Source organism: Coloeus monedula (assembly GCF_965178545.1).
Source record: "Coloeus monedula genome assembly, chromosome: 7".
NCBI lineage: Eukaryota > Metazoa > Chordata > Aves > Passeriformes > Corvidae > Coloeus > Coloeus monedula.
In genome coordinates this window covers 40,378,710-40,393,034 of record NC_138787.1, presented here as the reverse complement: position 1 = coordinate 40,393,034, position 14,325 = coordinate 40,378,710, and the positions used below count along the sequence as shown (strand labels likewise).

Here is a 14,325-nt window from a genome sequence, read left to right as displayed (position 1 = left end):
CAGTGTGTTTTTAGAGGAAAACTGATAAACTTAGGCTGAGCCATGGAGTACTTTAAATGATTTTTTTTTTAAAGGAAGCTTTTTAAGTAAAATCAAGGCAGCAGTTGTGATTAGAACAGCACAACACACAGACACACCACTATCCCGAATCTCTGAGAGGACATCCTTGTCTGCCCTTTGAACTTCTTTCAGTCTGGCAGCCAGATGTTTTCTGTAATAATGAGATTTTTTTTCCCCCCCACTGATTTATAATGCTTTCCCTTTTTTAAATAGCAACAAAGCCAGTACAGAAAGAAATTATTTGAAGCTTCGCACTGTTTGCGTTCCATGATGTTTGGTCAGGATCGTTACAGGCGCCGGTACTGGATTCTGCCCCAGTGTGGTGGTATTTTTGTAGAAGGCATGGAAAGTGGTGAAGGTAAGAGCCATAAAGTAATGGTGACACATAAGGCCAAGACATGCTGCCCATCTCCAGAGGTGCTGGCATTGTGCAGCAAGGTCTTCACCCTCAACCAGATGCTCAACAGACTGCTGTCAATAGACCTCTCCACTCATGTGTTTCTCTGATATCTCTTTCTGGTTAGGAAAGAGCAGGTAATACCTTTCAAAATGAGGATTGGTATTTTGGAAGTTTTCAGCTGTTACACTTCTACATGTTATGCATTTTCACATTTACCTACTTGCAAAGTTTTTTTTACTTTTTCTGAACTGTTTCAGCTTTCCCTATGCCAGTGACCTCTGTGTATGAAAATTAAGAGGGCCATAGAATGCAGAAAAAAATTTTCATTCTCGGTTGTTACATTTTCTGCAAATGCACAGATTGTTCTGTGCATGAAGTTATGATAGATGTCTGCAAAAATATGACAATTATTTTCATGCAGTGAAGTACCTTGTTTTCTAATCAACCACCTGATTCAGTGTCTGTATTTTACCAGTTGATCTTTCTTTAACCAGCATTTGCTGAAATTACTTTGCCAAGACTAAAATGTAATTTTGGGGTTGTGACAGTTGTATATTAACTGTGGTTGATTTTTTCACACACTTTAAATTGGATAGATGCAGAAATTGTGTATTAATCTGACTTCTTTGTTGGTATTAGAATTTTTAAACATAAACCTTCATTTTGGGCACAGAAAAACCTTTTCTAATTTTCATATAGATGAACCAAAACATCATTACTTTCACATTTTTCCCCTCAAAAAGTAACCAAAAAAATTCTGATGCGCACCAGAATTGCATGATCTCATGAGAATGGCATCATTCTAGAGAGCTGTTTAATTAACTGTTACTGTATGGCATAGTAGGAAATTTGAGCCTGGTTTTGGGCCCAAAAATAAGCCACAGAACTTCCCCATATGTAATCTTGATCATCAAGTTATCTTTCTGAAATGGGTAGCATAAAAAGTACTTCCTTCTCTGTCTCCTGCTCTGCATTAACTTATGCTCTATGTTAGGAACTGCTTTGCTCATGAGTAGCTGCATCCAGAAGGTGCTCTTTGCATTTCCTTGGTTTGCTGTATTTCATTATATTTTAACCAGATGAATCCCCAAATGCTTTGGAAGTGGTACACAAAGAAAATAATTGACATACACTTACCTGTCTTAAAATAGTAAAAAACCCCACACAAACAAACCCACACAAAAGTTTTAGCCAAGAGCTGTAGGGCAAACCTCTATTTTTAATGTTGTCTTAGTGAAAGTTTCATCTCCCTGAAAAGGAAAACAGTTGTGTTCTTAAATTCTCCCCTACCTCCTCTTCCCCATAGCTCTTAGTTTGCCCTCTTTCTGTAAATTCTGCAGTTTATCTGTTTCTAATTCCTTTACCTAAACCTTGGAAATAGGAGACACAAAGTGTTGAATGATCTGTCCATTTAAACAATTCTTCTCTATCCCTTTCGTGCAGCCGTTTTCATGCTTATGCTGATACTTAAATTATTTATATCTTGATACAGACTGTAACTGTACATTGGCTTTGTGTTTACACCAAAATGTGTAAACGCATTTTGAAGTTTTAATAGGAAGGAATGTACTTTTCTTTGTAGAAATGACGGTTTTTCAGGATCAAGTAAACATTTATAGATGTGCCTGCCATGAACTGTAAGCCATGTGTTTATTTTTGACTGCAGTATCTGATGAGCATAAAATAAGGAGTTGGATTTTCTACCTCCTTCCCCTTATGCTAACAGTTCTTTATTTATAAGCATTTTATACTTACTCTTTGTCTAAGTTGGCAGTCAGTATAAAGGTAGAAGAGAAATGGTTAAGAAAGACTAGTAGACCAAAGAAGACAAAAAAAAAGGTTTTTCTTTTTGTAAAAGGTAGATCTTCAGATCTTTTGCACCTCCTATGTTTGAAGAAACTTCTTTTTTTAATCACCTTCTGCTTGCTGTACTTTAAATTGCTTGGATGTTAGCTGTCTGCTTAGTTGTATGGAGAGGTCCAATCATCATGTAGGGTGGCTCTTGAAAGAGTATTAAACTTCACAGACTGTTAACATTGTTTACCAGTCAAAGTTGTTAATGATTTGTGTTAAAAGAAGTAAAATGTTTAATGTTATCTCAGTGTTTGGGGAAGATTTGATTTTGTAACAGGAATTTTGGTTCTCCATTTTGTAGTTGGATGTGTGCTTAATGAAACGATCAGTTGCAAAAATAAACTTCAGGCTGTCAACGCTGGACTCCCTTGATACCACCAGAGGGGCTTTTCAATGAGCCATGCGGAGTCTTGCAAAAAGAAAGCTGGCAAAATTTTGTCCCTTTCAGAGACTTGGCACTGGCATACTGCTTCAGATGTGTGAATCTGGTAGCCTGTTAGCCATGTCGAGGTGATTTTTCCTTGAGGTGTTTAGTAGTGTTTAACTGTGTATCCCTAGAAACTTGTTTCCCTCTGCACAGTGCACTGTAAAGTGAGAAGGGATTTCATTAACAACAGTGGCTAAGACATGGGAATCTAACATATGTTCAGCCAAAAATGAAGTCATTTTTAATTTAAACTATGATTATAAAAACTTTGTAAAATAGTTGATCTGTTATAGGTAAATATATGTCTGCTTCTTGTACCTTGTTAGGTCTAGAAGAAATTGCAAAAGAAAAAGAGAAGTTAAAAAAGGAAGAAAGTATGCATATCAAAGAAGAATTTGAAACAGAAGAAAAATTACATTGTTTAGCTACAACTCACTATGAGCAAAAGGAAAATTTGAAAGAAAAGGACAGTACTAACCTGTTTTTACAAAAGCCTGGATCATTTTCAAAATTAAGTAAATTGTTAGAGGTAGCAAAAATGCCACCTGAGTCTGACACTATATCTCCAAAACCTAATGGCAGTGCAGCAAATGGCTGCACGTTATCTTACCCAAGTAACTCTAAAAACTCTCTCTGCAGTTTGCAGCCCCCTGCATCACAAAGCTCCATTGAGAAGTCTGATTCTAATAGTCTTTTCAGTCCTAATGCAAGTGGGACAGGAAAGTTTTACAGTTCTCCACTAATTCCAAATGATCAGTTGTTAAAGACTCTTACTGAGAAGAGCAGGCAGTGGTTCAGCCTGTTACCACGGGTGCCCTGCGATGACACCTCGGTGACCCACGTGGACACAGCAGCTGGTACAGCTCCGCTCACTCCTCAGTCACATCCACCATCAAAGTCACCGTCACCTGTTCCATCTCCTCTTCTGGGCTCGACCTCTGCACAGAGCCCTATGGGATTAAGTCCTTTTGCATTGTCACCACTGCAGGTAAAGAAATTAATTTTTGAATAGCTTGAATTTGCAGAGCTTACTTGGGCAGGATGTCTCTTTAGACAAATTATTTCACAGACCTGTGATCATTATATCTGCATTTCTTTATCTTTTTTTCTATTTCTAAATGTTTGTAACTGACTACAGAAGTTTTATAATGCTAGGTTACAATGTGTCAAGTAAGCCAATGTATGATATTTTGTATGTGTATTTCGGTAGCTTAATTTGGCTTTTAGGGTGTTGGCTGCTGGTATTAAATGAGAAGCAAGTAAATAAAAACTAGTTTTTGGAAGTGTAACACACCAAACCCTACTTCTGAAAACTATTGTTTTTTAGCAGTAACTGGGCCCTAATAAGAAGTATTACATGTCAGTGTTATATTAGTTTTTCTGAAACTAATTGAAGTACTGAGTAAAGGCTTTCTTTGTGTTTTGATTATTGTTTGACAAATAGCATCCTTATCATAGTTCAGGTTTCTTGGTTATAGTAATGGTAGTTGTGCTCTGTAGCAGATGAAGACAGGACTACCTATAATGGGACTTCAGTTTTGTGGATGGCCTACAGGAGTTCTTACTTCAAATGTTCCATTTCCATCTCCTTTACCTGCCCTTGGATCAGGGTTGGGATTATCAGAAGTGAATGGTAACTCATTCTTGGCATCTAGTGTTCCTGCAAGTAAAAGTGAATCACCAGCACTACAAGCTGAAAAAATAGCTTCTGCCCCTTCTACAGCAGCTGAAGTAGCCAAACCTGTAGATTATCCTAACCCAAAGCCTATACCAGAAGGTAAGTGTAATGCAACAATATGATGATAATTTCTGCAGTGCCTCTATGATGTTACCATTATTTTTTTAAATGATTTGCCTATTGATTTTCTAATCTGATCATGTGTGATCACATAAAAAAAGCACCTGCAAAGTGTTTATATGCTTGTCTTGATTTAGAAATGCAGTATGGGTGGTGGAGGATTACTGATCCAGAGGACCTAAAATCTTTGCTTAAAGTGCTGCATCTCAGGGGAATAAGAGAAAAGGCCTTACAGAAGCAAATACAGAAACACATGGATTATATCACTCTGGCCTGCATCAAAAACAAGGATGGTATGTAGTTGATATTTATGTTACACATGGTGTTGGGGCACCAGATAACTGGCATAGAGCTCTTTGAGATGTGTTTAGCAGGAGAGTTAAAGTAATGGTTGGACAAAAAAGGTAAATGTCTCCTTATCTGTAGTTGCCTTTTCACCAGCCTTGTTCTGGAAAGTTACTGGATTGGAGAAATGCCATTTAATATAAATAGTTCTAGTGATATAAGTAACCTTCTGAAGCTCTTTCCATCTTTGTAACACTCGGCCTCTCCTTCCCCTTCTTGCCTTTAAATTGCAAGTTTGAAAGCATACAGAATTTGTTGTCCATACTGGGTATTTTAAGAATAATATACTTTTACAACAGTTCTTCAGCATTTAACTGGAGTGACAGATAAATCAGCTTGAATTTACCAGTGCAGTTGTAATGCTAATTAAAATAATAAAAATGTGATTCTCAAATACAGTTGCAATTATTGATATCAATGAAAATGAAGATAACCAGGTAACTCGGGATGTTGTGGAAAACTGGTCAGTAGAAGAACAAGCTATGGAGATGGATCTTGCTATTCTTCAGCAGGTGGAAGATCTAGAGAGGAGAGTTGCATCAGCTAGTTTACAAGTTAAGGTAAAACCAACTTTCAGTAAAATGTCTCTTTAAAACAAGTGGTAAGAATTTAAAGCAGATAGCAATCCTTGTGTGTTGGTAAGTGCCTTCTTACTCCATCTTAATTGCCTACAAATGAAACAAATACACTGTGCAGTATCCTGGAGATTCGTGTTTGAAACATTTTATTGCAGTTCAGTCTTCAGCTGAAGATGCTCAGAATGGCAGTTCCTGGAGAGTGTTCTCCTACAGTGCAGTTTGGTGCACGTTTTGTTAACCTTTTCTGAATGCAAAGATTGTATTTCATATAGACTGCTTAACTCTCAGGGGGTTTGCCACAGTTCTGCCTGGTTTGTGTGGTTGTTGCTGTTAATGCTTTCAGAAATGCCTACAGGTGCATCAGAATAATTTGCTTGAATATTGTGCAGACATGGAGAAGATGTGAGTGTGGTAGAGTTAAGAATTCTCTGGATTTTGGAATTTTTCCAGTGTTGGGTATAAGGTTATCAAATTGCATGTGTTTGGTTATAGTACAGGTGCACTGTTTGGGATCTAGTTTTTGGCATGAGATGAATGTTATTTTCCTGTGTCCTGATACTGTCTCCTGAGCCTGCTAAACAGATAGACCTGTTCTGATGTTTTGGCCAATAGAACAGGATATTCACAAGGGGATATGAATGCACACTGTTGCAGAAAGGTCCCTTCAGAAAGTCTGGTAATGCTTGTATTTCTTGATTAATTATTTTAGTTCTCTGGATATTTTGGAAAATGTCTTTACAGATGGATTACAAGTAACCAAGATCTACTGGAAACAACGCTTCAATTACTTAGTTTGATTCCGTAGAACAGTTCCTCTGTTTACACACTGAGTTAACAGCAACCAATAAATGCACAAACCTTTCTATTGACATAGGGTTGGCTGTGTCCTGAACCTGCATCAGAGAGAGACGACTTGGTATATCGTGAACATAAGTCAATTACTAGATTGCACAAGAAGCACGATGGAGATTGTGCTGGAGGCGGAGAAGGCAATGCCAGCTCTCTAGAGCGGAGGAGTGACAACCCTCTAGATATAGCTGTAACCAGGCTCGCTGACTTGGAGCGGAACATAGAGCGAAGGTATCTGAAGAGCCCCTTAAGTACCACCATTCAGATCAAACTGGATAATGTGGGCACAGTTACTGTCCCTGCTCCTGCACCATCTATTAGTGGTGATGGTGACGGGTAGGTTATTGAGATTAACTTGAAAAATTATTGTGCTTCTTTGCTAATTGGAGCCTATTTTCTTATTGCCTGTTATCTATGTACTTTCTTGTATGTCTGTGATCCATATGGATCATGTTATTCTGCATGGTGCTTTGTAAAGATTTTTTTTGTTATGTTTGTTAATAATCTTGCAAAGTTATCTTACATTTAACTGGTTGTGACTAAGCTTTGAGGCACGTAGCCACAGTCTGTGCACTACATGAAATTTAGTTGCTTAAACCTTATACTTATTGGCTGTGTACGTTTTGTCATTGCTTGGCTTTCAATGTGATAATGATTGTTCCACATTTAAACATGAGCAAACATGGGTGTTGACCTATTTAATTTCCCTGTATTTTAATGCAGAACTGAAGAGGATATTGCTCCAGGGCTAAGGGTGTGGAGAAGGGCATTGTCAGAAGCGCGCAGTGCTGCCCAGGTAGCTCTGTGCATTCAGCAGTTACAGAAATCAATAGCATGGGAAAAATCCATTATGAAAGTTGTAAGTATCTAAACTGTTTTTGCTATATCCCATTTTCCGACTTTAGGCATTTTAAATTGTCATGGTGAATAATGCATTTCTTACTACTTCACATAAAACCTCACACAGTTAAACTGTACATTGTGCACAGATGAGTAAGCCTAATGGAAAAGACTGTCCCTTGCTTGCCAAATTCAGCATCCTGAACTTGCTCAGATAAAAAACTCTTTAAATGATTACGTTATTAAAGATGGTAATTATTCTTTGATGATGACATCAAGGTAAAAGAGAGTAATTTCTTGCTCCATCTGATGGAAGATACACTTTCTAGTGGAAAATCTTGTGTCTCATCTGTGACACAAGTTTTATGGAGGTTCAACATCATATATCCTTCATTAAGGATTTCATTTTTCAGAAAGTTGAGATGCTCCAAATACGTGGCTTCTTTGCATGCAGAGTTCTCACAACTGAACATACAAACTAGGCAAGTGTGTGAGCAGACAGGTTGAAATATATCCATCCATTTCCTTGTACGCTTAGCAAGTCAATCTGTGTTAACTACATATATAAAAAAAGCATGTAAAGGGGATATGTCAAACTTTGCATGGACCTCTGCACCTCAAATTTCTGAGAACAAAACCTATTACTACAGCAGTAGTGACTATGATGTGATCAAGAATGTCCAGTGTTGTTGTGTAGTGGGTGGCAAATTGACTCTTCCATCTGTGGTCCTTTTCTTGATTTTTAAATTTCTGTCAGTCCTATACAGATTCTGATTGTATCTGGACAATTAAAGGATGATTTAAATAAAAGCTGTAATGTCAGGCTGTACTTTTGAGTTTATATAGCTGTTAGTTTAAAGCAGTATCTTTAGAGCAAAAAGCTTACGAATTTGGTAGGAGCACCTGAAAAGGCACTGGAACGTTTCAAGATGAAGTAATTTATTATTCAGAAAAAAATGTATCACTCAATTTGTTTTAAATATTCTCTGCATTTAATTACACACAGTTGGTTAGAGCAGGGTGCTCATAATGCCAGGGTCATGGATTTGATCCCTGTATGGGCCATTCACTTAAGAGGTGGCCTCGATGATCCTCGTGGGTCCCTTCCAACTCAGAATATTCTGTGATATCAGTAAACATACATATTTGGTGACAGTATTTGGAAATTTTTTAAGTTCCTGGATGTCTAGAAATAAGGGATTAGCAAAATCACACAGTGTATATAAGAAAATGGCAGTCCCTTAGATGTATTTAAGTTAGTATGAATTTTACAAAGTCCTGGGATTATTTGTTTTGCTTTACTGAAGTTGTTCATGGTGGCCCTTGGATAAGATCCTTACCAATTATTATTTGGAAATACTCTTGTAAAATATAAATTTTCTTTATTAAGTAGCAATATACATATGCAGTTTTGGCATAAATGAAGAGAACATTTCTGAGATAGTATGTTTGGGCCAAGATGGTTTGATAGGTATACTTTTACTTCTCACAGACATTAATAAATTATAAGAAGTGCTCATCGTTTTGTGTGCTGTAGGGACACCAGTCTTATAATAAATGAATTGCTTTTCCAACATGTTCCCCAAATGTAGCCTTTAAATGAGTTCCTTACATGCTCCATATACTCTTCCATGGATACAATCATTAGCAGATTCTGATTGGAGTAAAATGAAAGTAAATTTGAGAGTGAATTTGTGTGTTTGAAGGAGAAGGGTAGTTTAGGTACCATTTATGTGTTTCAAATTTTAAAAAATGGAATTAAACCCATGTTTCATGAATTACAGTACTGCCAAATTTGTCGAAAGGGAGATAATGAGGAACTGCTGCTCCTTTGTGATGGTTGTGATAAAGGCTGTCACACCTACTGCCATAGACCCAAGATCAGCACCATCCCAGATGGGGACTGGTTCTGTCCTGCCTGCATAGCAAAGGTAACACTCCTGTCAGGATGAAGGGACTGGAGCAAGTGACTAGTTTATTATATGTGGTAGATTTACAGGTCTACCAGTGCTTTCTTCAACGAAAATAATGGTCTGTATGTTTTATGGGGGGCTCCCATTAAATGATGAGATTAGTAGTTTTATTTAACTTGTATTTTAGTGGCAGTAAGGGCTATGGTCTTATTTGTTCTTATCTGTGGGCTTTTTAATGTAAGTAGATACAGAATTTTCATGCTAATTCCATACCATAATTTTTAATTTCTCTTTTAAAATTTATTCAGTATTTGTCTTTCAAATTTCATCATTAAGTGTTGACAGACCAATGTCTCAGGTCCTGTTTTAAAAGAAAAAGCAGAGAAAAAACTTAGTGTGGTTTTTTTGTTTTGGTTTGGGTTTTTTTTTAGTATGTTCATATCAGTCATTTAGGAATGGACTGATGTTTGTCCAAAACTATGCCAGCTTGGTTTGTTAGGAGGTACTGTTTTAACAATTTGAATGTCAGGTGCTTTTTTACTGTCACAAGTTGAGAACCTAAGTCACTCATACCAGGAATTTCTGCAGTCTTAATTTGCCTCCGAGAAGAGCAAAAAGTGAATAATCTCTAATATTAAATATTTAATATGTTTTGGTGCTTCTGTTGCTGATATTCATTGCTGTCGATGATAACAGAGGTTTCTGTAATTTCTAGGTTATTACTTATTTCACTTCTCTCTATTGTAGGCAAGTGGTCAAACTCTAAAGATAAAAAAACTTCAAATTAAAGGTAAAAAAAGTAATGAACAAAAGAGAAGCAGGAAATTAGCAGGAGAAACAGAGGATGAAGACTCTGCAACTACAAGCGCTGCCTTAAAAAGAGGAAAAACAGACCCTAAGAAAAGAAAAATGGATGAAAATGTTTCTGTAAGCCAGTTAAAGCAAGAAAATTGCACTGCTGTTAAGAAACCTAAGAGAGATGGAGACTCCAAGGACCTGGCTTTATGCAGGTAAAGTGACAGATGCTAAATTTAGGGGTAAGTCTTGTTGAAGCAAGTAGTACTTGATCCTTTTCATCTCTGTTCTGGGGAACAGGAATGCTATTCTTTGTCATATGTATGTATATATGCACGTAATGTGTGTGTGTATGTGTGTATGTACACACACATGTCTGCTGGGAGAGTGCTTCTTTCAAGCCTGGGAAGAATGAACCCCAGTAGCAGTGGCACTGACACCTTCTCAAGTGTATCAAAGACAATTCTCCACTGTGTCTGAGGGCGTTGATTACAGAGGGGCGCACACAAATCGTCTGCTCTGGTAGCACTGCTACTCCCTCGAAAGAGATGCAGTTCAGCCTTGTCACAGTTTTGGAAAGTCAGTGTTAGCACCTGGTTTGCAAATGTTTTACATTGAGGATCAAAGCTGCAGGACATGTTTTCTTTTGGAATGTTGATCATTAGATTTTCATCTTACAGAGGTTGCCTGGAGGGAACTTAATGCTATTTTAGTTACTCAGTTGTCTGTCTCTATATACATTGTTCTCAGCCTTGCAACAGGATGCAGAATAAACTGTTTTCCTTTTGTAAAGTGAATAGTTTGGCAGTTCATAAGGAATTTATGTAATAGTGAAAACACTCTGTGAATGTATGACCAGTTTAAAAATACTTCTGAAACCTTATTTTATTCAGCATGATTCTCTCAGAATTGGAAACTCATGAAGATGCCTGGCCTTTCTTACTTCCTGTAAACTTGAAACTTGTTCCTGGTTATAAGAAAGTTATTAAAAAACCTATGGACTTTTCTACCATTAGAGACAAGCTGAGTAGTGGACAGTAAGTAAACATACTGTAAATTTTACTTTACATTTTAAAAATATTTAAGCACTGAAATACAATACATTTTTAAAATTAGCTAAACTGTATTGTTCTGCTCTGACACCTCTGTGATTACTTTTACCGTCAAAATAAAAATTCTTAATTGTATGCTTTCATCTTTGCCATATCCAAGTGCACTAGCATGTTGTATGGGAGAATGTGTGGGACTGGCTGAAAAACAATAAAACTGCCAGGTCAAATGCACCAAAACAATCAACAGGAAAGCTTTTTTTCCTCATCTTTTTTCATGGAGACATCTTAGTGTTACTGCATGTTAGAGAGAACCAACTGTTTTACAGGCTTTAAGCTAGTGGAGTCCTTGTAAATAATGTGGCTGTGGAGTGAATTGCCAGCTCTGTGGTGGTAACACTCTTGTAAAGGTGGTTAATAATTTTATAGTCCTACAATTTGACTGCACAGATTTTTTAAAAAGAAGACCACTCTATATGCCTCTGTTTACCTTCCCTCCTTGTTAATATCCCTGTGCTCTAATGAAGCTGTAAAGATGGACCTGCTGCAGTGTCTGTCAGCTCCACACAGAGCAACTTCCCTCAGCACAAGGAGCTTTTTAACCTCTTCAGGCTTTTTCTCCCATGAATATGAAATTTAAATGTTCCCCATGTGCTCGTATCAGTAGACTTGTAATTCTTTTATTCTTATTTTTAATAATTCATAGGCATATTGGAACACTCTTTGGGCCATTCAGGAGTATGTTCAGGGTAATAAAAAGAATTAGCAAAGACAGTGTCACAGGCAGCCTTTTTCTGTACGCATTTGTTTCCTCTTTTAGATAAATTCAGCTCTATTCAACACTTAGAAAGGACACTGAGCCCAAGAATAGATGCATAAATGGAAAACAGCCATAGCATTTTAACTAGAAAGCTGTTGAAGAGAAGGAGGGATTAGTTTTTTAAGTTTGTTTTCCAGTACAGGCATGAAATTCTACCTTACAAAACTTCTGAGGAAAACAACAAAACAGGGACAAGAGAGTATTTCCTTTCACTGATGTTCATTTTCTTGTTAGAAATTCTAATTTAAATTCTTATTTAAATATTTTCTCATGTAGTTGAAATATTTTTCTGCTTTGATTCTCTATGTTCCAAAAATCATTTACTTCTTGCTTCTTTCAGGTACCCTAATCTTGAAGCATTTTCGCTGGATGTCAGGCTTGTTTTTGACAACTGTGAAACTTTCAATGAAGATGATTCTGACATAGGCAGGGCTGGCCACAACATGAGGAAGTATTTTGAAAAAAAATGGACAGAGATTTTCAAAGTGAGCTGAAGCTACTAGAACTCATTTTTCTTTTCTTCTTTTTTTTTTTTTTTTTTTTTTTGCATTAAGTGAGGACTGATAAGACCAGCAATGTGAACTATATTTACATGGAAGTGCAAGGCACATACGTAACTAATTTTTTCCTTTAAAATATCACAGAGTTGTGATACTAGTTTTAAAGGCTTCACTCCTACAGCAACCATGGCCCCTTGGTTATTGGTTTGTGTGTTTTAACAAACTAATTTAGGTAGAACAGGGAAGCACACCCAAAGAATTTCAAAGAAAGGGGTGTTATAGTGCAATAGCAATTTATCAAAACGCACTGAATATTCAACCACCAGAGCTCTACTTGGGGAAATGGTTCTCTTTTCCCTTTCAATAAATATCTATTTTTCTTTTTTTTTTACTTTGTAGTTTATTTTTTAGTGAATGTATTTAATTTTATGAATTATTTATGATTATACAGCATTCAGAATCTTCGTTTTCTGTGAAAAGGAAGAACTACAAAATTGCTTTAAATGTTGAAAATACAAGGAATGTTTTAAAATATAAAACAAAGCCAAGTAAAACTGTTTACACTGATGTGCTGTGAAGGCACTAAAAATTAAACTTTACTGTAGAGTTACAAGTACATTTATATATATGTTGCTGCATCACTTGTGTAGTTAAATTGTATTTCAAGACAGTGAAGAAAAATTGAGACATGTATATACTGTTCATTATTGTTTATATTAAGTCTTGTTTTAAATATGTATGATGTGTACATATTGTTTGCAGACATTATTGTTTATGCCTTAGGAGGACGGTAGCATTTTATTTTAGTCTTAAGGTAATTAGAGATCTATGGCTTGTACAGTAATTATCCTCTACCAACACTGTGGAGTCTCCTTAATCTTGGTAGTGCCTGCCTTTACAACAGGGTGTAGGGGATATTAGTTTTCCATTTTTCTATTTTGTTATATAATTTCAAGCCACCACGGCCTCAAATTCAAGTATAATCATTTGTATTCATGTGGAAAAAAATCGTGACAATTTCCTACGCACACAGTATTTTTTCATAGAAACATTTCCCTCCATTTGCCTTGCCACAGAATAACAAAAGAAGACATTTGTAACCACTGTGTTTTATCTACTGTGTGTTGTGGTGGCCTGTTGGGGCAGATAGATTGGAATTTTTTTTGTACTAATGTAAGAGTACTTGAAGTTTTATTTAAAAGAAATGTTGTGGAAAGGTAGCATTCTTTTTCTTTTACTTTTTTTAGGAGTGTTATTTTTCACTAGTATGTGTGGCACGGATACAATAAAAGACTGTTTTGCAAACCAGATTTTCTTGGCAATTTTAATACTTCAGGTCCTGTATATACAGGTTTTTTGGTTTGGGGTTTTTTTTTTTTTTTAGATTATATCTTGGAAGTCTTGCATTTAACATTCAGTTCTTCTTATGATGCATCTAATTCTCCTGAGCTTTTAATGACAATTCAAAAGGAAGCAACTGCCAAGCAGTCAAAGAGCAGTTCCCTGTCTGTAAAGAGCTGAGGTGCTGCCAGGCTGATCACTGTCCTTACGGACATGGAAATGCACACAGTGGATTATGTTTCTGAAAACCACTGTCCATGTAAGGTTTTGTCCCTTTTTTTGGCCTGTAGGAGGACATTAGTCATAATCCTTGCTTTGACTGAAGAAAATACAGGAATTACAAACAGATATTGTGGAACCACAATACCTGTAGTTCTCTCACAAAATAATTTTGGGAGGGTATTGGTTTTTGCTTTTAAACCAGGTCTGCCATGTTTGAGTCTTAGTGCCTATTTTTAAATTAATGTTTCCATTGCCCTCCCCAGAATATCTTGTCCAGTAATAATTTTTCTTTATTCCAAAATCCTGTTAGAATAATCTGTTATTACTTTGAATAAAATAACCACATTTGGGTGTCAGTCTTGCATGTTAACGTGAGCTCCTACACTGACTGCTCCACGCCTTTCCTTTTCATGACCTTTCTGAAGACTTTACTGAAGAGGTTTGCTAACATGTACCAGAGATGTGAATATCAGTGTTTTGAATGTATGATGGTAAGCTTGTAAGAAGGTATTATAAATATGCTTAGATTGTTGA

At 36.5% G+C, this 14,325-nt stretch overlaps 1 protein-coding gene across 11 annotated transcripts in view; it reads left to right on the top strand.

Moving 5' to 3' along the window:
- Window positions 1-13,592, top strand: part of BAZ2B (bromodomain adjacent to zinc finger domain 2B) — a 122,063-nt gene extending 108,471 nt beyond the window's left edge. For 6 of the 11 annotated variants that reach the window (XM_082285535.1, XM_082285531.1, XM_082285536.1 and 3 more), the window contains 11 exons: window positions 274-418; window positions 3,068-3,729; window positions 4,242-4,518; window positions 4,677-4,832; window positions 5,284-5,444; window positions 6,337-6,647; window positions 7,035-7,170; window positions 8,936-9,082; window positions 9,812-10,074; window positions 10,753-10,896; window positions 12,069-13,592. In XM_082285535.1, the coding sequence (XP_082141661.1) occupies window positions 274-418; window positions 3,068-3,729; window positions 4,242-4,518; window positions 4,677-4,832; window positions 5,284-5,444; window positions 6,337-6,647; window positions 7,035-7,170; window positions 8,936-9,082; window positions 9,812-10,074; window positions 10,753-10,896; window positions 12,069-12,222 (2,556 nt within the window). In that variant the 3' untranslated portion in view covers window positions 12,223-13,592. The remainder of the gene's footprint in view (window positions 1-273; window positions 419-3,067; window positions 3,730-4,241; window positions 4,519-4,676; window positions 4,833-5,283; window positions 5,445-6,336; window positions 6,648-7,034; window positions 7,171-8,935; window positions 9,083-9,811; window positions 10,075-10,752; window positions 10,897-12,068) is intronic. The other 5 variants (XM_082285540.1, XM_082285539.1, XM_082285532.1 and 2 more) reach the window with 3 other exon arrangements.
- The last annotated feature ends 733 nt before the right edge of the window (window positions 13,593-14,325 follow it).